At 57.2% G+C, this 22,356-nt stretch overlaps 2 protein-coding genes across 5 annotated transcripts in view; one reads left to right on the top strand and one right to left on the bottom strand.

The window, feature by feature from the left end:
• Positions 1–14,169, top strand: part of SPTB (spectrin beta, erythrocytic) — a 65,424-nt gene extending 51,255 nt beyond the window's left edge. Inside the window, exons 32-35 of the mRNA XM_040641794.1 lie at positions 7,806–8,053; positions 10,523–10,696; positions 10,957–10,999; positions 11,116–14,169. Coding sequence (XP_040497728.1) covers positions 7,806–8,053; positions 10,523–10,696; positions 10,957–10,999; positions 11,116–11,283 — 633 coding nt within the window. The 3' untranslated portion in view covers positions 11,284–14,169. The remainder of the gene's footprint in view (positions 1–7,805; positions 8,054–10,522; positions 10,697–10,956; positions 11,000–11,115) is intronic.
• Positions 14,170–15,620: 1,451 nt separating this feature from the next.
• The window catches only part of PLEKHG3 (pleckstrin homology and RhoGEF domain containing G3), a 67,140-nt gene continuing 60,404 nt past the window's right edge, over positions 15,621–22,356 (bottom strand). For all 4 annotated transcript variants that reach the window (XM_040641792.1, XM_040641790.1, XM_040641793.1 and 1 more), the window contains exons 14-17: positions 22,187–22,206; positions 20,799–20,912; positions 17,707–19,111; positions 15,621–16,997 (exon numbers count right to left, since the gene is read on the bottom strand). In XM_040641792.1, the coding sequence (XP_040497726.1) occupies positions 16,264–16,997; positions 17,707–19,111; positions 20,799–20,912; positions 22,187–22,206 (2,273 nt within the window). In that variant the 3' untranslated portion in view covers positions 15,621–16,263. The remainder of the gene's footprint in view (positions 16,998–17,706; positions 19,112–20,798; positions 20,913–22,186; positions 22,207–22,356) is intronic.

Consider the following 22,356-nt stretch of genomic DNA (forward strand, 5'->3'; position numbering starts at 1 on the left):
TTCCCAGAGACAGCCCCTACTGGAAGGAGAGAGAACTCTGGGGGCTGGCCTGAACTGTGGACGCTGGGGCTGGGACTGTCCCACACCGCCCGCGCTTCGGCTGCACATCCCTGTGTGTCTCCGTGCAGTGGTGTCCGGGTCTGTGGGTTCCTTTGTGACCACCTGTGCGACTCTGTGGTTTGTGTCATGTACGTCTGTGCAGATGTAATTACGTGTGCATCAGAGCTGCCTCCGTCCAGCACCTGAATGTCACTGGGTTTGGGGGAATAAAATCTGCTTGGACCTGAGTATCTGGAAGGAGGGAATGAGCCTACATTTGAGACCCTTCCCAGAGAGCCGGCCCCTGCGCCAGAGGGGAAAACGCCTGTGTTTGGTACAGGAAGAAACCAGATGGCAAATCCAGTGAATACCAGGCCCGAGGCCTCATGGAAACAAATTTCCTGCCACTTCTCCTTTCTGAGCCCTTTGCTGGGCTTTATGAGGATCTCCAAAACTCCAAGGGAGGGCATGATCTCCAATTGGTCTTTGATCTGAGAAGAGACGAGGATGGGTCCCATGCAGGCTGGGACACCTTTACAGAAACCACAGGCCTCTCCCGGGAAGGGCTGGTGGTGTGCTGTCCCTTCTCTCCGGCCTGGCGTGGGGCGTGGTGGCTCTCCTGCTGTCTGTCCCATGTGTGTGGTGTGGTGTGGGCACTCTGTAGAATGGATCCGTGTGGTGTTGCTTTATGTGGAACCCGTCACTAGTGCATGCTGGCTTCCTGCTTGGGGGAGCGGATGGGAGTGGACCAGGCCCCTGAACCCCCGCCTAGATGGCTACAGTCCACCTGCCCCAGCCCGTCCTCCCCTTCCCGGGTGTGTGTGTGCCGTTCCACGTCCGTCTTTTCCTCAAGCACATCATCGTACAATGAATTGCCTCCCTCACCACCTTTCCACATTAGAGCACAATCTGGTAAAATAATCCATTCATACAGGTAAGTGTGTGTGTGTGAGGCCAAGCATAAAAACCGGTATCACAAAAGCCAAAATTTGGAGTGAAATTCAGGATGTTGGGTTCTAGTCTGTAATTCTGCTGGGGCCTTCCTGCATGATTTTAGACAAACCACCTAAACATCCTGGTCTCCTCACCTTTATAAAGCCCTCTCTTAGGGATTATAGAAAGTCCAGAACATCCTGTGTGTCAAAAATGTACCTAAGTAAACACAGAGGCTGGGAGAGGTGGGTTACCCCACTTTCCTCTGGTCTCATCCTTAGTTCTAAGGAGCCTGTTCGCTTGTCAGGTTCTAGCTGGTGTGAGGCTGGAGATGGGAAAGAAGAGGAAAAGGGCTGGGGTATTTGCCTTGGTCCTTGTTTGGTGAAGAGAGGCAGGGCTGTGCCTCAGCTCCTGCCAAGGTCTGTGCCCTGAAGATGGCCCCAGGATGCTGGATGGAGGCCTGGTGGCAGGCTGAGCCATTCCCCTTCCTCTTAGTGCCTAGGGCACTGTCACCCTGATAACCTTGTCTTGTGTGTCTCCCCTTCATCCTGGGTGTGGCTCTGGAAAGGGCTTGAGGGTCTTGTTAAGCATCCTCATCTTCCAGACCCTGGGTGCCTCAGAATCCCCAGTGTAACATCTGTGGGGCGGTGTCACGATTGATTTCACAGAGGAAGAATGGTATCGCAGAGGATCCAAGTCGCTCCGGGCGTAAGGGTCCCCAGCCAACAGTGCTGGGGGGTCTTCTGTGCACTGCCTCTGTTTCTTGGCTTTGGGGTGGGAATTGGGGCATCTCTCCCAGCCGGGCAGCTGTGACCATGCGAGGGACATCCCTGAAAGGGACTGGTGTTCTTAGGCACTGTGACAAGAGTCAGTCTTCAGGCTCACGGTGTGGGTGGTCACGCCCTGCCTGCCTCAGGGATGTGAGGCTACTCCAGAAAGCGGCTGCTGGGTGCTGTTCGTTATCAGGCCCCTTCATCAGGTGGTCAGGGAAAACTCTCTCCCAAGGGCAGCTCACAGACGTCACTCTTACCGTGACCTTCCGAGACTGCCGGCAGCTGGCTGCCCCGGAGAGGACTGGGCATCTCATCAGGGATTGGGGCGGGGGTGGGGGGAGTCGAGCCGCCTAGGGCCCTTGCCTCCCCCTTCCATAGTCCCAGAGCTTGCTGTGGCTTCAGGGAAGTAACCGGCACTTGCGAATGTGAGGGACGTGCCTCAGGCGCTGAGCGGGCAGCAGTCGCAGCCAGGATACCTTCGAGACAGCGCGGGCCAGCTCCCCTCAGAGCAGCCTCCCTGGCGGGCAGCCCGCAGCTTCACCCAGCGGCCGGAGGCCGGGCCCCGCTGTCCTTGGATGGAGGGGATGTGGGTGTGGGGGCAGCAGCTGTGTTTCTTCTTGCCCGAGCAAGCCTTCCCGATCCTTTCTACCCGCCCCGTGAGGCCCAACGGAGCTGCTGCTTCAGGTGTTTTTCAGCCCATGCAAATCCTATTTGTTCGTAATGAACAGAAGGGGCTTGGAAAGGACTCCGTTTTCCCCTAACCCTGGGCGTGGCGCTGTCTCCCCAGGATGCCTGACTCAGCTGTGGCGGGGGTGGGGTCCGCCTGCAGTCTGGCACTGCACCCTGAGACTCCAGGCTCCTTCTGGACCTGTGTCCACCAGCTCCCTGGGGCAGGATCCTCCTGGCCCTGCTGCTCCAAAGGCTGCCCCTAAATTCTTTCTTCCAAGCTGTGTTTCAGAGCATCCCAGATATTGATGGACTCAGGACAGAACCCAATTAACATTGGAGGCACCCCAGAAATGGGGTTTGAAGCTGTCAACCTAACCATTGGGCGTTGGGTCTGGATGGGGGAGTGGGCATCTTCTCTCTCATCTTTCTGAGTGGCTGGCTCAGAGTCACCATGCGATGGAGCGGCCACCAGCTTCTCCAGGGCAGGGAGCAGAAGAGCCCACACTGATGGCAGGAATGGTGAAGACTGCTCCCAAGGAAGCCTCACTCTGCTCCCACCCATGATGGAGGTGGATCAGGTCTCCCCATCCCTGTCTGAGGGAACCCTGCACATTCCCGTCTCCTTTCCCCTCACTTCCCCTGGTGTCACCCCACCCACATCATCTGACCTGGTGTCCCCCAGTTGTCATCTCAGAGGAATGGCTGGCCCCAGGGTCCAGTGTGGAGCCACTCTGCCCCTCATCCCACCTCTCATGAGAGCCCTCCACCCCAGCTGCTCCTGCCTTCTCTCTGTAGGCATTTGTCTCTGCTTGCCCTGACCTGCCATCTCTTCATTTCTTCTTTCAACTCAACAAACCATCTTTTTCTTTTATAAACAACTGTTTTCTGAACTGTCTTCCCATCCTGCCTGCCCACAGTCCTTCCCACCCCTTTCCCAGAGGACAAGCACCCAGACATCAGACACTGGGAGAGCATGCAGTTCTCGGCTGCAGAAGTGGCCGGCTTCCCCCACCTCCGTTTCAAAGCCCTGTTGATTGTCTCAGGCATCCAGCCATAGGTCTCCTCCAGCCCCTTCGGGTGTTCTCTGACTCATCCCACGCTAGCAGGGCTCGGCTCAAGAACTGCGCTGGGGAGGTGCTCTCCTCTGGAGCAGCAGTCCCCGCCCCTCCTGCCGCAGGATTCCGTAGGAACAGAGCTTGGGACCAGACAGATCAGCTTTCTAGACTTTCCACTCACTAGATGTGTGGCTGAGCAAGTTGCTCGTTCTCCCTGACCCCCCCCCCTTTGCTGAATCTATAAAATAGGGGTGGTGACGATACCTGCCTCACAGGGTGAGTATTGGGAGAGAACATAGCTAGAGCTCCTGGCATTTAGGAGATTATTTTGGTCTTCATTTTTCCCTTCATTTTTTTTCTCTGTCCCTCACTGCAGTCCTTCATCTTTTAAAAGAAGCATTCTCCATATGAATTCTAACATCCATTGCCAAAGCCCTCCCCAGCCAACCTCCCTGGAGTGCCTGGCCCTTGATCCACCTACACCGTCCAGGCTCAGTCCTTGCTGTGAGGTCACAGGGCGAACCCATCACATCACAAGGTGGGATGGTCTCTTCCCGGGGTGCGCCCTCACGCCCTGGTTCTCGCTTACCAGCCGCTCCTTTAGAGAGAAGCCCCCTCACTTGTGTTTCCTTGCTTGTAAATACATCTGGGTTCACTGAGCATCTTCTAGAACCTCCAAAACACCCTGTGGTCCTAGGCCAGGTGATTTTTCTCATGGGAGCTGGAAAGTTTGTCATCTCTGTCTTCTACACCACCAGCTGGCTGGGTCTGGAAGTACACCTTCCACTCGGTCAGTCCAGAGCAGAAATGTGTCTATCCATCTCGCCCCCCTTCTTCTCCCTTTCTTGAACCTCCTTTGTGGCCCTCTGCCCACTACGCCTGCCCAGGCCAGCTTCCTAGCAAGGCAGGACCCTAAAAAGTCAAGCTTACAAGACTCTGAAAAGATGTGGCCATCTCCTGCCCATCAGGAACTGAGGCCTCTCCCTTTTGGACCACAATCCTGTGAGATCCTAAAATCCTCTCCTGTCCGTGCCTTTTTTTCCCCTGGTGTCCCCCAACCAGCAGCCAATGCTGCCTGTCCCCTGCCCTCCTCTGACCTCACAATCCCAGCAGCCAGCACACACACCCTCCTCTCAGATGCTACTTCACACCCACCTGTTCCCCAAACCAGAGAACCTGGCTCACGCTGCAGACAGCACCTCCCTCAGTTCCAGCCCCCACCCCGGTCCATTCTCCCTCAGGCTGTCACTTGTGATCATCTAGGCTGCCCAGGCTCTCCAGCCCCCCTGTCAGCTCCTCTGAGTGGTGTCTCCAGGCTAGGCGGCCTCAGCAGCGTAGGTGTCACCTGTGCCTCTTCCTCGTGAGCCAGGCGCTGAGGCCTCGGGCCTCCTATCTTACAACGTGGAGATTGGAAGGGAATCTTAGATCGTCTCCCCTCTCCAGGGCCCTTTGGCAGAACCTGCCTGTCTGTACAGCCGCACAAGTAGCCAGCTCTGGGTGCCAGCTCCTCACTTGGCTTCCCCTCCTGGTGTTCTGCTCCCCACAGATCCCTCCCTTGTAGGGCGAGGCAGACTTTCATACCCAAGCATGGCACAGTTCCAGGGGCAGCAGGACCACAGTCACCACCTCCCGTCCCTCCCCCAGCTTGCTTTTAGAAGACAGCGCAAAGCACATTTACCCCTGGGACCTAGGAAGGAGGATCCTTCTAGCCAAACCATGTCCCATCTTTCTCAACTGTGGCTCCTCCCTTAGCCCCAAGGAGCAGCTCTGCCAGCCCTGGGAGGGGGGTCAGCAGCTTCTAAATACTTCTCTCACCCTCATTCTGGGCTCTTCCTCAGGCCTTGGCCTTCAGGGCAGACAGGACAGAGTGGCTTCTAAATGGTCTCCACATGAACAGTCAAGAGCATGGAAGAAATCTTTGCATACATTGGAAAACCCCCGTTTTCTAAAACAAACCCACGACCTGGCCACTTAACTCTTGACCTTGCAGGCCATGGCCTCTGAATGTCCCTGCTAGGGAGTGGGGGTCAGGCACTCAGCAGGAGGAAGCAGAAGAAAGGTTAGGATTAAGTTGGGAGGCAGTCCTGGAAAAATCTCCCTTTATTTTCAGAGGACAGCTCCAGAAAGTAAGGAGAATGGCAGTGTGGGAAGAATATGTGGACACAGTCCCTGGGAAAACCAGTCCCTGGAGAGCAGAAGCTGAGCAAGAGAGGCAAACATGGCTGTGAGGGTCTTCTCTGACCCCCCCCCCCACGGCAGGTGCGGGGAAAGCTCTGGCCCATGACCAAGAAGAGCAGTACAGCCAGATGGAGAGGTGGGGGGTGAAAGGAGGCTTCACTTTCTGCATTAATAACCCCCCCCCCCAAGCTTTCTACCCAAGTCAGAAGGGTGGCCTGATTGGGTCCACAGAAAAAGCCCAAACCCAGGCACCCAGGCTCCCAGCATCATCCTGCGGATCCCGCCCTTCCTCCCTGGTAGAGGACCATCTAGGTCCTTGCGGCCAGGGCTAGCTCGCTGCTGACGCTTGAAGATGCCAGTACACAGACGAGTAAGTCCCACACGTGGGGCTCGAAGACAGGAAAGATGAAGACCTAACGATGTGATCTAAAAACAAAAACCCTTGCCTTCTAGTTCTGGAGTGCATGCTCTCCATCACTTCTGATATGTGTGGCCTTGGGTAAGTCACTTAACCTTTCTGAGCATAGATTTCCTTGTAGATTGAAGGTGTTAAGACTAGGTTAGTGGTTTTCAAACTTTTCAGTCCTATTATCCTTTCTTTAAAAGAGATCTCACTGGAACCCCAACTTAAAACTCGGTATTGGACAGTCCTAATTTGATGGGATCCAAAAATGACTGGCTTTACCTTCCTTCCAGCCAATAGCGTCAGACATCTGCTTTGAGCCTCTCCTTCCATTGCTTTACTACCGCCTCAGGCAGTCCTCGGTTCCTTTCAGCTGTTAAAGAGCCTACCCAGTGTGTCTCAGTTGCAAGCTTCAATCCGCTCTCCGATGTCCACCTTCTCCCATCCTCCATTTCTCTATTTCAGGTTTGACCCACAGTCTGAAGGACCCACAATGGGGAGCACAGGGTCTCTGCTCTTCTCTGGCTTCTCCAGGCCTCCACCTTCAGCTGTGGAGCAAGCAGCAGGGAGCAGCAAAGGGGGGTGGGGTCTCCTGCCTGGCTGGCTCTGGTCCTCCTGGGCGCAAGCCCTTGGTCTTTCAGGCGTCCAGACGTGGCGGCTGTAGGGCCTGTAGGACCCTTCCTACTTGGTCCTGCGAGGTCTCCAGCAGTCAGGCCTTTGAGACAGGGCTCTGAGGAGCTGGCTCCAACTAGGCTGCCTTCCTTGGTGCACCAATTTGTCCCTGACCTAGCGGAGGGAGGCTGGCTGCCCCCTGCTGCTCCCACCCATCCTGCCCTCTTCTGCAGTAGGCGCAAAGGCAGATCACGAAGGCCTCTGCAGTTGGGGACCAGGAGGTCTGCTCCCCCTCATCTGCCTCCACTGGAGGCCCCTCACTGGTCTGGGCAGGTGCCAGAGCACCCCACGCCCCACGGGGAAGTGCAGGGAGGTAAAAGCTACAGCCTTTCCCCGGAGCAGTGACTCCTGCGGAAATTCTCAACTTTGGCTGCTCATTAGTGTGAAAAGGTTATTCAGAAATAGCAATGTCCTGACCAGACTCCAGAGTGTATTTTGTTAAAGCTCCTGAGGTGGTGATAAAAGGCAGCAGGGTTAGGAAACCACTGCCCTACTCCAACCAATCCCAGTCCAATGATGGGGGCAGGACCAGGGAGCCCTGCACCGTGACCCCAGAGGATCTAGGTTCTCCCTCTGTAAGGTGGTAGGGGAGACTTAGGTCCTGTCCCCTTGGCTTTGGGGCCTTAGGCACAGGTGCCAGCAGAGTTCCCATTCAATACCCTACTAGACATTTTTCACACCTGAGTTAGCAGCACAATCTTTCATAGGAAATCTTGCCGGAGCCCACGTTTAACTCAGTTGGAGTTGGAGTCCCTGCTGCAGCCAGGGGAGGGGCCGGAGCCAGGCAGTGATCCAGGGCTTGGCCAGCAGCATTGGAAAGCTCCAGCACTGAAACCATCACCCAGGCCCTCAGCTGAACCTCAGTCACTGTGTTAGAGGGGGAGGGAGTGGGGATGGAGGCGGAGGCATGGGAGAGTCCAGGCAAGCACACTAGGTGGCCCCGCAGGTCCAGGGAGAGCCAGAAAGGAACCAGGCTCCAGCGGAGGGGGGGGGGGGGGGTCAGACTTCCCAGTCCTGCCGGAGCAGCCACCCCTGGGTCCAACCCCCTAGCAAGGTGTGCTCCTCCCATATGCCCCTGAGCAGGGGGAAGAAGAGAGGCAGTGGCTTCCGGACCTGCAGCCACCACCCCCTCCCGGGCCACAGGAGAAATCCAGTGGGGATGAGAGGCCCGCCACCGAGCCTCTCTTTAAGGTCCTGGACACGCCTCTGAGCGAGGGTGATGAGCCTACCACGCTGCCAGCCCAGCGGGATCACGGCTGCAGTGTGCAGATGGAAGGCTACCTGGGACGCAAGCACGACCTGGAGGGGCCCAACAAGAAGGCATCCAACAGGTATGTGAGGGAGGGCCCCGCCCCCCCCCCCCCCCCCCCATGGGCTGGGTGCATGTCTCCTAGGGACTTCTCCCTCTACAGAGCCTTGGCAACATGGGTATGTGGTAGCGGCGAGGGTGCCTTCTGTCTGGTCTGAGAGCTCCCGGGCACCCCTCTGCACCAGCCCAGGGGCTACTTGGCATAATGGGGAAAGTCCCGAGTTCAAATCCTATGCCCTTGTACAAATTACTCAGCCTTTGTTTCGCCATTTGTAAAATGGGATGGTGAGAACCTGCCTCTTTGGTACAGATCCCAAGCCTGGCACAGAGTAGGCTCTCCGTGAATACAGGCTGTTGTTCTTATCCCAGGGCTGGGTAACAGGTAGGTAGGTCTTGGCAGTAACATCATATCCTTGACCAAGTCCCACTTTTTAATCAATCTGGGCCTGTTTCACCAGCTGTAAAATAGGAGAGAAGGACGGAGTTGGCATCCGTGCCTTCTGGAAGTCCCTCCCAGTGCTGTCATACAGCAACTCTGTGACCCTGAGGAACTCATTCGAAGGCTATGTCCTGTTCCTGTTCCTGACGCAGTCTGTCCAGGGCTGCTTCTACCCAAGGTCCCTGGGGGCCTCTGTTTTCAGGCAGCATTCCAGGGTCATAGGGACACAGGGCAGCATCAAGAGGTTGAAGCCAGCCATATTCTCAGGGCCAAGTGGCAGCATACAGAGCCTGGGCTGGTTGGGGATTGGGGGCGGAGGGGTGGGACATGTCAAAGCTCATTCAAATCCCAAAAATGAATTCAGGGGTCCAGCCACCCTGAAGAAGTTTATTATTTATACAGAGTCCACCAGAAAGGGGGAAACTAGCATTTACTGAGCACCTACTATGAGCAAGGCATTGTTAAGACTAATAACATCTTCACAACCACCCTATGATATCGACGTTTCTATTTCCCAGATAGAGAAATGGAATTTCAGAGAAGTCATTTGTTCCAGGCAGGATTTTACGCCAGGACCCAGCTCCTTCTTAGCAACTGCCTTACTTGGGTTCCAAGCTCAAAGGTGGTGGTAAGGGCTACAGGAAAGACTGGAGCTTCCCTGGAGGATCTTTCTCTGGGTGTCAGAAACCTGGGCCCCATAAAACAGCTCTGCAGCCAGCCTGTCCAGTACAGGTCAAGTTCTCTCTTTGAATTTGTAGTCTTTCCTCCCTATGAGCCCAACAAGCTCTCCACCTTCCTGCCCTCCAAAGGAAGGGAGGAGGAGGAAAAGCTTACTGTTGCCCTGTTCCCCAGCATTCTTTCCTGTGAAGGGTAAAAAGGCACCATGCTTCCCATTGGTTGGTAAGGAGTTCAGGTTAGCCTACACACGAGCTTATAAACTTGTCACTGAACATCAGTTGTCTTGATTTGCATAAATGTGTTTCTTTAAAAATTGCTGGCACGGTATACTGGGCAGATCTCAACAAGATGAAAAATAACCAGAACAAAACGCTGCTTTGCTCACTTCAGTTCCGGTGGGAGAATCACATATGCTCGTGGGTGCAGAAGGGCTTTGAAAGTTCAGTTTATACTGTTGGTCTTAGACTGACTAATCCTACTTTTAGAAATGCATCTCACGGTGAGATCAGAGTTACAGAGATTTATGCATGAATGTTTATCACGTTGCTGTTCAAATCGCACTGCTTAAATTTCCAGTAATTACAAGGCCCACCAGTAAAGGGATTATTTATACACAGGATGGGATACCATACAGCAATTCAAAATTATTTTTAGGAAAGATTTGAAGGATATGTGAAAATATTCATGATATAGTGTTAATCTTTTTTTTAGATTTATTTATTTTGAAAGAGCAAGCGGGCATGAGTGGGAGGGGCAGAAGGAGGGGGAGAGAGAACCTCCAGGAGACTCCTTGCTGAGCATGGAGCCCAACGTGAGGCTTGATCATGACAGCCAAAACCAAGAGTTGGATGTTCAACCAACTGAGCCACCCAGGCACCCTGATAATAGTGTTAATCTTAAAAGCAGGCTATGAAAATGAATATACAACATAACCCAATTTTCATTATATATGTGAATAGAAGAAAATGTGAATATGTGACTAGAAAGACTAGAAGAAAATACATAAAATGTTAACAATAGCTAACTTTTGGTAGTGGAATTACATGCAGATGATTTTCATTTCCTTTTTTAACTGCAAAATGTGTTACTATTTACTGGGGCAAAAATGGCTTAAAAAAAAATGGTAGGGGTCCCTGGGTGGCTGCGTTAAGCGTCTGCCTTCAACTCAGGTCATGATCCCAGGGTCCTGGGATCAAGCCCCACATTGGGGTCCCTGCTCCACTGGGAGCCTGCTTCTTCCTCTCCCACTCCCCCTGCTTGTGTTCCCTCTCTCACTGTGTCTCTGTCAAATAAATAAAAAGGGTAAAGCTGTAAGAACTGATTGTAGAGGCGTCGTACCAGATGTGAGTGACCCGCCGGCCGGTATCTTCGCAGGTCCTGGAGCAACCTGTACTGCGTGCTCCGGAACAGTGAGCTGACCTTCTACAAGGACGCCAAGAACCTGGCACTGGGGGTGCCCTACCATGGGGAGGAACCCCTGGCCCTGAGACACGCCATCTGTGAGATTGCTGCCAACTACAAGAAGAAGAAGCACGTGTTCAAGCTGAGGTGAGGCCCTTCCAGTCCGGGGCCCCTTCCCTGGCAGCTCAGTGTGGCATTTGGGGCCGGACGGGAGCCTGGAGGAGACCAGCTCCACGCCTCAGTTGCCCCTTGGGGTCTTTTCAAATCAAAGAGGCTTTGAGTCCAGATTTTCACCTCTCAGCAAGTGCTGTGCCACCTGGGAGGGTTCTGGTCCCGGGGAGGCTGCGGGTTCTGGCTCCTCCCCAGGCAGAGGGGGCCGCCTAGCAGGAAACCCTTTCTTGTCTCAGGCTGAGCAATGGCAGTGAGTGGCTCTTCCACGGCAAGGACGAGGTGAGTGCGTGGCAGCCTAGGCCAGACCCCTGCTGGCAAAGGAGCAGAGGTCTCCCTCACAGCAGAGCCCTAGGGGCTCCCCCTCCCCGGTGGCCCATGACCCTCCCACCCTGCAGGAGGAGATGCTGTCCTGGCTGCAGGGCGTGAGTGCCGCCATCACCGAATCCCAGAGCATCCGCGTCAAGGCACAGAGCCTGCCCCTGCCCTCTGTCACCGGCCCCGACGCCAGCCTCGGCAAGAAGGACAAGGAGAAGAGATTCAGCTTCTTCCCCAAAAAGAAGTAGCCCCTCTGGCGCCCCGCCAGCGGGACCGGGCAATGTAGGGACTGGCGGGGCGCCCGCGGCCTCAGCCTGGGCCCGGTCCTCCCCGCAGCCCACCGCCAGGCCCCTCGCTGCCTGCACCTGCCTGCTCCGACCGCGACTGACCGCCGGTGGCCTGGGCCCGCTGCACCTCGATCCCTGCCTCCGCCTGCCGGCTGATGCCTGCCTCCGCTCCCGTGCCGCCCAGGCTCCCCCGCCAAGGACGGGGGGGTGGGGGGTAGGAGGAGCACCCTGGGGCGGAAACGGTTTCCCAGGCACCCGCCCTCCCCTCCCAACCCCTTCTCCCGACTGAGGGCCCTCCACCCCCAGGCCCCACAGAAGCTAGAGAAGACAGAGATTCCTGAGATGCTGCCCACTCCCAAAGCAGGTCTTGCTTGGGGCCACCTCCCACTGGGTCACGGCCAGGTAAAGGGACGAGGACACTGGAAATGCCTGACCTGCCCCGTAGGGGCATGGGGAAAGAGCTTCAGGTAGGCGCCCAGGGCTCTAGCTCTCGGCAAGGGGCTGCTGGGGACCCTGGGGACCCAAGGGGCCTCTTCCCCACTGGGCTTCCTCAGAACTGGGACTCTCACCTCAGGGGCCACCCCATCCCTTCTCCACTCTTCCTCTCACCAAAAAAAAGGGGGAGGTTACCTCCCAAGGTCGGGGGGTCTTAAATGCAAGGTTCTCCTGTCTCCAGTGCCCTCTGCCACCACCACGGTGGTAAAAGGAGGTAAGAGCTCTTAAGCTGGTCCTCTTAAAACAGCAGTTCAAGCAGCATAGGGCTCAGAGGTGAAGGAGGCAGACCTTGACACTGCCCAAGGCTCTGCCTCTCCAACTCCCAGCCAAACCAGCACTATCCAACTCAGACCCAGAGTCCCTTAGGGACAGTACAGGTCCCCAGATAGAAGACGGCTACCCCAGCACCCACAGCAAACATCCCAAAGCCAAAGGCCCAATGTGTCCTGTCTAGCTACCATCTGAGGGTACTGGCTGGACAGACAGCAAAGTAAGTTCATGACCTATCCCTCTGGAGGGGCAAACGGTCACACAACCCCTGGACAGCTGGGACAAGTGCGGGGGCCTGGGCCATGAAGGTACGGCACGCCTTGCTTGGCTTCTTCTGAAGGTCCTGGTCTCGGGTCTTGGGGAAGTCCCATGGGTGCAAAGGCCACCAAACATCTAACACCCCCTTCCCCAGGCGCAAAGGAGCCCTGCCCCTTATTTCCCCAGGGATAGCCTTCCCCATGCTGTTAAGGTCAGACATCTGGAGGCGAGAGGGCTCTCGTTCCAACAAGGATCTCGCCCACCGCTCTGAAAGCAATACAGCCCCAGCCCAGCATCTTAACTAGGTTTAGGTCCAAAAGAGGGGTCCAACTGGGGGCAGCAGGTGTTTCCCCCTGAAGAGACCATAAAAGTCCCTGGGGCCTACAGCTGCTGTTCCATCACCTTCCCTATGAGGAGCCTTAGACACGCCTAGATGATTCCTCTGGAAGGGGGTGAGGTCCAGGTAGCAACCAACCACAGGGGTAGGCATCCAGAGGTATTGGGCCTTCCCGGGAGCCCCTAGTGCAGGCACAGCTGAGATCAATACCACCATGTCAAGGGGAAGCTAACTTCAGACAAGAACAGCAAGAGGAAGTTCTCCAATGGAGCCTGACATCCCCAGATTGGGTGGTCCCACCTTTGCAGCCAGGGTCTTCACTGGGCCCCTATACGTCTAATCCTACATCCCTCTTTACATCTACAGGGAAGCTAGTATATACCATTCACCAGCCTCCCTCTCTATCTGGGGAAACCAAGGCAGGAGGCAGTGAGGTGACTACACTCACCTGGCAATGAAGAAGGCCTCTGGTCCATCTGAGGGCATGTCCTGCTCCAAGGCAAATAGCACATTCCTTACTGAAGAGCAGGTAGTGGCAAGAATCTTAACTCCCTCCCAGGGCCAGGCTTTAGGGAGACAAGGGGGGGCCCCCTCTGCCTTCCATGTGTGCCAAAGTAGCAACTGAGGTGAGACATTTCCAGCAAGTAACTCCAGTCCAAAGAATGAAAGGGCCCCAAAGGAAGAGGTAGGATTTCACCAGCCCAGGTCCTCCAGACTGGGCAATGGCAGCCAGCTGCATGTGACCCGCCAGCTATGGCCAGCGCCCCAGGCATCCCTCCCATGTCCCACAGGCCCCAAGACACTCAACCAATGGCACTGAAGCTACAGGAGCCCGGCTTTGGGAGACTGCCACACGAGGCGAAGCTCTTGGCACCCTGGCAAGGGTTTCCTCTCCTTACATTTTCTACTGCGCCATCTTTAACAGTACTCCCAAACTAGGCTGACACAGCTCCAGTCCACACCAGCGTAACAGGCTTCCTCCCCAGGGCAGCTCAGAGGAAGCGCCTTCTGGGCATGGTCAGGTGGTCTTCCTTCCCTCTCCCCCTCCCCTTCCTCCCCTGGCCTCAACTGACTGGCTGAGGTGGGGGAATGGAGGGTCCTCAGGCTTCCCCCCAGCCCCCACAACTAGCACCCATAACAGGAAGCTGGTGGAAGGCTCAGCGTCCCCACCACACCACTTCTCTTTCCTGCCTATCGGAGGGCAACTAGGGTCCCAAGGTTGGTCCTGGCTCTCTCTCCCTGCCCTTTAGGGGGAGGGGGCAAGGATCCAGAGGCCCATCTGGCCTGGTCCCTTGGACAAGCAAGCTCAGGGAGGACACAAGGGAGGAGGCAGCTCCACAGGACTGCAATCCTGTCGGGCACAGACCACGCGATCTGGCGCTCGCCCTGGGGCCAACCGGGCCTTGTCCTCCACCTGCTCAAATGTGCTTCCACGAACCAGAAAAAAACCCATTTACTAGTTTTTCTAATAAATCAATAATGCTCCACCTTTCTCTCAGTTACTTGACTAGTTTTGTTTCCCTTCGAATTGGACCAAGGAGGGGTAGTTGAGTGAGCAAGGGCATGGAGACCGGGGCGGGGGGCAGAGTCTCTGGTCTGTCCCTACAGAGTCTTACGCCCATACCCAGCTGCTGTGCCGTGCCCGAGACCCTGACAGAACCTCGCTCACTCACGCATTCAACCACCTCCGGGTCTGCTGCAAGCTCTTCCCCACAGAGCTCCAGACAGAGATTTTGGCCTTCACTGGACGTCAGAATCACAGTGCTGTGCCTGAGATTCATCTCCAGGGGGCGATTTCTCTTGGTCTACGTGGATGGAACTGGCATCATCATTTTTCAAAAGGCGCCACTGATGAGTGTCATCAGTAGCAAGTGAGAACCGGTGAGCTGGTTCAAGGCTCCCCGTCAAGCCTAGATGGCTAAGGATCACCCGGGGAAAGTGTTCACTACAACTTTCCAGGCCCTACCCCCGAAAGGTCTGAGTCAGGGAGTTGGAGAAGCAGTGCCTCACCCATTTTCTTCAATCTGTAGATGAGGGAAAAAAGCAAGAGTTCAGGTGACCCAGCAAATTAACGGCAGAGCTAGGACCAGAACCTGGGTGTCCTGACTCTCACTCCAGTACCTTTTTGGCTACTGAGCCTCATACCCCAGGCCTGGTAGGAGCCAACTGTCCTCAGCAACAGTGGCAGTGGCCACAGAACGTTCAGGACAGCGAGTAGCTCTGCCCTGTCTGCTTCTGCCTAGGAGAGGCCTCCCCTGGCCTCCACTCCTCCCCTGACCTCTTTAGACTCTGCACAACTGCCTTCACGCTGAGTCCATCCTGCAAGCTCAGAAGCTTGCAGAGCCCCAGCCCAGACCTGTGGGAACACCTGCCTGCAGAACAGGGCCAAACAAGGCTGGTCTACCACAGAGAAAGGGCAGAAAGCCCAATCAGAAATAGGCAAGCACTCCCAGCCCTTTGGAGAAAAGACACTTTGAGAATGGGATGAAAACTGAGGCCCCATCCAGAAAAAAACACATTTGCTCTCCTCACGTGATGTTGCAAGCCACCTCAAGGCACGTCTAGGCTCCAAGTTTAGAATCCTTGTCTCCTACGATGTCTCCTGGGAACTAGAGAGGGAGAGAAAAAGCACCCGACACTGGAAATTTCTGCCCATTAGAAAAATGTTCCATTCATTTTCCTCACCTGGTTTAGTTCAACTTTGGTCCTTGAGGAAAAGAGCTCAAGGCTGGCACGGTGTCGTCCCCCCACAGGACACCAGGCCGGGCAGAGAACAGGTTCCCCGCACGCACCCTGGTGCCTCACGCTCCGCGAGCACAGATGACACATGCGGGAACGTGCAAGCAACCGCCCCCACGGCCCGCCTCCCTCAGGCGCCCCGGCCTCGGTCAGCTCCCCCCTCCCCAGCGAGGCCCAGTGAGGAGCCGCACGCAGGTCGGTTGGTCAGCAGCGGTTATTGCACCATCGGCAAATAATGACATGTATATACATTAGCGACAACCACAGGGTCAGCAACACAACCCACAGGAGTACCTGAACTCAGTCCGTTACATTCTTCATGGGAGAGGAATCAACAGAAGCACACACGCTCACAAACACATGTGCACACAAATATACCACAGAATGGAAAGCAATAAATTATGGGCCTTGTTCCTGCCTGGATTCTAAGAAAAGGCCCAATTAAAGAGCCAAGCCTCCCCAGGCCACCTTCCCACGTCTCCTCTGGGCAGGCTCCTCAGCCTGGCAGTGGTCAGCCCAACACTGGAGGCCTGAGCACGGCTTGCTCTCCCTGGGAAGAGGAGAGCTTAAATATTCGGCTTATTACTAGAGAGGAACTATATACAAGGGAAGTGGCTACACTGGCCTCAGTGGGTAGAAGGGCTCAGCTGGGCCTATGAAAGTCGCCATGAGCCCAGGAGAGCGCCAAGGCATTCCCAGCAGGTGAAGACACTAGCTGAGCACACCAGAGCATTCTTTCAGGGGCTCGTGTGAGCAGGGGGAGCCCAGGCTTGTGGGCAAGTGTGCCAACGTTCCTCCACGTCCCCCCACCGCACGGCTCCTCCCTCTCCCAGGACTCAGACTCAACCTATGGAGTTCAAGGCCTGGAATTTCTCCCTCAGGTTTCTCACTCTGCCCTGCTGGCTTGGGTCCGCTGGGTCCCTGGGAGCCTCTTCCTTTGGCCAATACTCCGGACTCCTGGAAATTCCAGATTCCTGGAAATCCAGGCCCTGTCCCACCATGGCTGCTGGCGAGCTTGGTCCCTGCCCGCTGCCCTCCTCCAGCCCCGCAGCAGGGCAGGGCAGGGGGCCCTTCTCCATGACAATCACCCGTCGGTTGTTCTCCAGGGTGAGGTCCGCGGTGACATACAGGGCCTCCTCTCCGACCAGCCTGCTTTGGGGCAACCTCCCAAGAGGCTGGGGCTGTGAGGCCTCTGGGCCCGCCCGGCCCCTCCCGGAGCCCACGCTGCAGCAGCGGCCCACCCTGCCCGCCAGAGGGGGCTCCACCATGTTCTCCGGCGCCGAGCGGCTGCGGTTGACCGGCGGGCCTCGGGGCCGGCTGCCCTCGGCCTGGAATGCCTCGTCGTGAGAGGCGTACTTGGAGCAGAGCTCCCGGACATCAGGCCAGTTGAAGGTCTCCGAGTCGAAGGGGCTGAGGGGGCTTCGAGAGGAGGGCCGGACCCCAGGCGAGGTGGTCCTCGGGTTGGCAGCAGTGGGGCTGAAGGACAAATGCCGAGGAGAGCCGGGCTTGGGTGGGCTGTGCTCCTGGGCCACCGTCTGCTCATAGTGGAGGAGGGACAGCACGGGCTTTCTCGTGCCTGTGAGGAGAGAGTGAGCGGACTGAATCGCTGGGTGGGAGGGGAGAGCGCAAGTGAGGGCTCTGCACTGCCTTCTGCTCACGCTCCAGGCCAGGCTGCTTGCTGGGGTTTGGTTATGAAGGGAGAGAGATCACATTCACCATCCACGGCCCCTTTATCAAAGGGCAATGGGGGGGAGGGGGACACCCCCCAGGTGGCTCAGTCAGTCAAGCGACTGCCTTCAGCTCAGGTCATGATCCTGGGGTCCTGGGATCGAGCCCCACATCGGGCTCCCCGCTCAGTGGGGTGTCTGCTTCTCCCTCTGCCTCTCCCCTGCTTGTGCTCTGTCAGATAATAAAATCTTAAAAAAAAGGGGGGGGGGCAATGAGAAGAATGAAGAAAAGGCAGCGAACAGAGTCAGTGGTCAAAGGAAAAGACAAGAGCCTCTACTCTCCTGGAAGAGAGGACCCATGGCCATGTTTCCCCCCAAGGTCTCTGCTCCACAGGAAGGGTTCAGGGAGGGCAGCAAGGAGGCTCAACCAAGGCCACATGCCTGGCCTTGGGCATTAGACTAACCGCCAGGGCTCACGCCACCTGTGTGCGAAGTCCAGCCCTCTCTTCGGTCATGGTTCTACAGGGGTCCCTTTCCCCCAAGAGCCAACCTGCTCCTAAAAGGCTCTTCTACCCCAGACTTGTGGGAAGGGCCCACTGCCCACCCCCATCGTCGTACCTTTGCCGCCTGAGGGTGCTCCGGCCTCCTCCTGCAGGCAGGGAACGATGGGAGCTGCCTTTCCCCACTGTAGTGGTGGCCTGGCTGTCACAGATTTGCTCTTGATCCGGAGGCTGTACTGGCGGGCCAGCTGGTAGACCTTGTTCTTGACTCGCTCACTCACGTGGCCATCCATCATGTGCGAGAGCTGCACGATGCGGGGGTGCAGCGGAGTCACCAGCTCGCCCTGGACACCGCTGCTCAGCTCCTTCACCAGCTCCTTCAGCTCCCGGGCCAGGTGGGCCGGGCTGGGCCGCTCCGTGGGGGAGGCGCTCTCGGGGGAGGCGGTGGCCGACTCCTCAGTGATGGCCCCCAGCTCGTGCTCCTCCAGGATGAAGAGCGGCTCGTGCAGGTCGAAACCGTTGGCCTGGCCTTGGCAGGGCCCCTTCCGAGAGCTCTCCCCAGGAGACTCCATTCCATCCCAGATCTTTACAATTTCTGAGGACGGCCGGAACTCAGCATCTGTGATAGGAGCTGGCTCCCCAGCGCTCGCCTGGCCGGGTCCTGAGAGGTCAAACAGAGCCCACGAGGGCGGCCGGGAGCCCACCTGCCTCTTGCGCCCCAGCGGAGCCACGGGCTCCGGGTCTGGCCTGGGAAGGCTGTTGAATCTGGAAACGGAGTTTCTCACCAGCCCTTTGGGAATGTAGGAGAGGCTCTCCCGGCGCCGGATGCTAAAACCCGCATCGTGGTGCTCTGCGTTTTCGTAGTAGCTCTTGATTCTGTCCAGCAACAGCCGGTCTCGGGTGGAGAGCGTCGATTCCTTCTTCTTGCAGGAAGACCTGTCGGGCTCCGCTGGGCAGCCTGGGCTCGGGGGCTCCGTCCCATTGACCGAAGGGCCACTCTCGGCGGCCACGCCCGCAGCGCTGTCCACCTCTGGGGGCGGCTGCGAGCTGAGGGCGTCCGCAGTGCTGCCAGGCCGGGCCGGGCCCTTCTCGCTGCCCTCGAGGCTGAGCACGCTGCTGCTCCGGCTCATGAGACTCGGGCTCCCAAAGCCGCCGGCCGTGCCATCCTCCGGCGCCAGGCTGCTCCGCCGAGAGAAGCTGCCGACGAAGCGCTCGGCAATGACGCTGGCCTGGTCCAGCACAGAGGGCGGCAGGAGGCTCTCGGCCTCCTGTGTGGCCATGTCCTCCTCCTCCTCTTCCTCCTCCTCCTCACTGCTCAGAGCCTTGAGGTCCTCAGTGCTCTCAGCCACCACGAAGTCCACCATGTCCCCCGGGGGGTCCAGGCCCAGCAGCTCCTGGTGGGCATCGAGCTGTGTTTCCAGGGCTTCTGGAGACTCCGTGTCTGAGGGCACCTCCTCGATGCCAGGAACTTCCACTGCAGCAAATACTTCCTGCTCCATCTCAGGCTCAGGGTCTGGTTCAACCTGGGATAGGAGAGCTCCTATGAGCCAAAACCTTCCCTGAGACCCAGAGAAGGGGACAGCAAGACCTGCTCAAAGCCCAGTGAGAGGGCATGCAGTTTAGGACCAGAGGCGATGAAAAGGAGCACAACTCGAGAGTGGGGGAGACAGGCCCTTAGGGAGAGGAACGTGGTGATGTCCCTCAGTCATCATGCAGCTAGTGGTCTTGGGTTATAAAACCCAAGGAAAATTCTAGGAACACGGATGGAGTAGAGTGGTGGCACCTCTCAGTGACAGCCTGCCTGGGAGCGACAGGGACAAGGTGGGAGCACACAGCACAGGGTATGCCTGATGGAGAGACAGCTTCCTAAAGCCCTAGAGGCCACACGGGGGTTGTTCTGGATTCAAACCCAACTACCCAAGGGGCCAGGATCTCCTGCGTGGATGAGGGTCCAGAGGGCAATAGGACCACACGCTAGAGTCCCGTCAGAGTAGGTGAAGACAGGGATTTGGCTCCTACCAGCCAGCCTCCGGCCCTAGGCACAACGCCACATATGCCCAGCAGACAGGTAAGGAAGGAAGCAGATGCCAAGAACCTCCTCCTGACCACCATGAAGGTCATCTGAACCACGAAACCAGCCGGTACAGGCGGCTTCCCGAGCGGCCTTCAGGGAGAGCAGACCCTCTGCATTCTGAGGAACCAGACCCGATGCCAACTGCTCTAATCCAGAGTCTGCAAAGCAGGACCCATGGTCGAGGCCTGCACTGCCCCCCATAGCAGCTGCCGGCCACAAGGGGCTTCTGAGCGCCTGAAATGTGGCTAGTCCAAACTGAGAACAGCTGTAAGGGTAAAATACACGCCAGACTGCAAAAACTTCATACAAAGTATAAACTGTCATGAATAGCTTTTTCCATTGATTACACGTTGAAATAGCTGGCATTCAATAATTAGTTAACATGGCTGCTAGAAAATTTAAAGTTATACGTGTGGCTTGCTTCCTATTATCATGGGACTGCACCACCCCAGACTCCTATCCAATGTCATCCAGGTTTCTCAGACCAGCCCTGGTTGTGAGGCCCGCCCTGGGGTCAAGGCCTCATACACTTTTTCTTGTAACTCTGGGAAAACAAAGGTATCGGTCCCACCCACAGACAGCATGGGGTGGCAGGGAGTGAGATGTGGGCTTCTAAGTCAGACTCTGGTCTGATCTCAGCTCTGCCCCTCAGAAGCTGCCCAACGCCAGGCACGTCCCTCAACTTCTCTGAGCCTCTTTCTACCTGAGCTGCTGCAGGGAACAGAAGGAAGAAATAAAACATCAGATGTGGAGGAAGTGCCCAGATGTCAGTACCCAGGGGGCACAGACATAAGCCCAATGTCTGGCTAGCTGGCGGGGGCAGGGCCTTATGCTCTATACAAGGAGGCCTGGCTGAAGGGACCTAAAATCCGGTCACTTGTAATACGGCCCTTGACAAGAGACTGTATCTTGTCAAAAAGGGGCTTCTTTTTCTAATTCATAGAAAGGGGCTGCCTGCTCACCCCACCATATGCCCAGAGGGCAGACAGGGTTCCTAAAGGGCCGAGAGTCTGGGGAGGGGAGCGGGGGGGATCCCTGTCCCCATGGGCCCACAGGAGGGCCCGTGCCAGCTAGTCCCACCCGCAGACCTGCACTCTGGGCATCCTCACGGGCCCTGCTGCCCGCCGGCCACTCACATCTGGCAGGGAAGAGGCGGACTCCAGGCTCACGCGCTTCTCAGTACTCGTCGGAGACCGGCCGCTGGACCTTCTGCGGCTCTTGGGGCCTTCAGACTCCCTGCGCCCCTTCTCCTGCAGCAAGCAGAGGGCCACCATCAGCTCCTGGGACCTTCCGCAGCCCAACAGAGGCAAACCTTCTGAGCCCCAAGGGGGCTGGGCTGTACTGAGAGCCAGCCTGAGACCCGAGCCTGAACCGCCCAGTCTGGGGATCCAGCCCCACTGGCTTCCCCCCTTCCCCGCCGCCCCCACCCAGTTAGTCACGCTTACTGGGTAGTACACTAGCTCACGCCCAGTACTGGAACAGCACATGCCAAGGGCTCACCAGGGCGTGACAGCGGGCAAGGGGTTAGATGCTGATGGCAGGAGTGAGGGAACAGGACAGAGGAGTGGGAGGGCAGGGGAGAGAACTCCTGGATGGGCATGCACTGGCCAGGGAACATGCAAGGAGGAGGGGAGATCAGAGAGACACCTCACCATAGCGCCCCGGGAGAAAAGTAAAGCGTTGGCCCGATAGTGCCAGCAGTGGAGGGCGGCCAGCAGCGAGCTGGCAAAGTCGGCTACCTGCTCCGCCACTGCCAGGCTCTCCTCCTCCTCCTCCTCCTCCTCCTCCGAGCCTGGGGGATCCAGTCTGGCCCCCTTCTCGCTGCCTTCATGCCCTGCCAAGTCCTCCAGAGACACCTGAAAGGCCTGTTCCTCCTCCTCCTCCTCCACCATCCTCCTCCTCCTCCTCTTCCTCCTCCTCCTCCTCCTCCTCCTCCTCCTCCTCCCGAGCAGCCCCTTCGGCCTCTGGCTGCACGCCCTGAGTACGAGGAGACCGCCCGAAGTCCAGGAGAGCGCCGGCACTGCCTGCGTGCTGGTCAGAGCATAAGACCCCCTCATGACCAGGCTCTGGGCAAGCCCCCTCCTCCCGCCAGCGGCTAGGCGCACGGAGGCTTTACACCAGAAAGCCACGCCTGAACACCCAACACCTGGTCTCCACCAGGGCCCAAGAAGGACGGGGGCGGGGGTCCTCAAGATGGGAAGGTGGGACCTGGGAAAGCTGGGGCTGGTGCCTGGTCAGGAACTCAAGACCCAGAGAGGCCTGCCTGCCCCAGAGAGAGAAAACGGAGAAGATCCAGGCTGGGCCACCACCAGGGTACTGTTCCAGGAAAAGGGTACAGAAGGATCCCCAGGGCAAGGGCCACGGCTTATTCATCTCTGTGACTCTTGTGACAGAGCCGAGCACACAGTAGGTGCCTGACAGGTATTTGTCAAACACATAAAGACGATGAGAGCTGAAGGGGCTGGGACGCTGACCCAGTAGGCCCGTTCCCCTGTCAGGCCAGTCCTCTGCCCACTGGCCTTACCTTCATTCCTGCTGCTCTGGCTGCACCCGCCACGACCAGGTCCCAGCACACAGGCAAGGGGGGAGGGGAGAAGAGGTCAGTAAGCAGGAGAAAGAGCCTCTTTAGAGAGACCAGGAACCCCCTGGGGAAGGCTTCACTGGGACTCCTACTCCCAGAACCCTCCCCTGGTC

Source organism: Ursus maritimus, unplaced genomic scaffold (assembly GCF_017311325.1).
Source record: "Ursus maritimus isolate PB19 unplaced genomic scaffold, ASM1731132v1 scaffold_25, whole genome shotgun sequence".
NCBI lineage: Eukaryota > Metazoa > Chordata > Mammalia > Carnivora > Ursidae > Ursus > Ursus maritimus.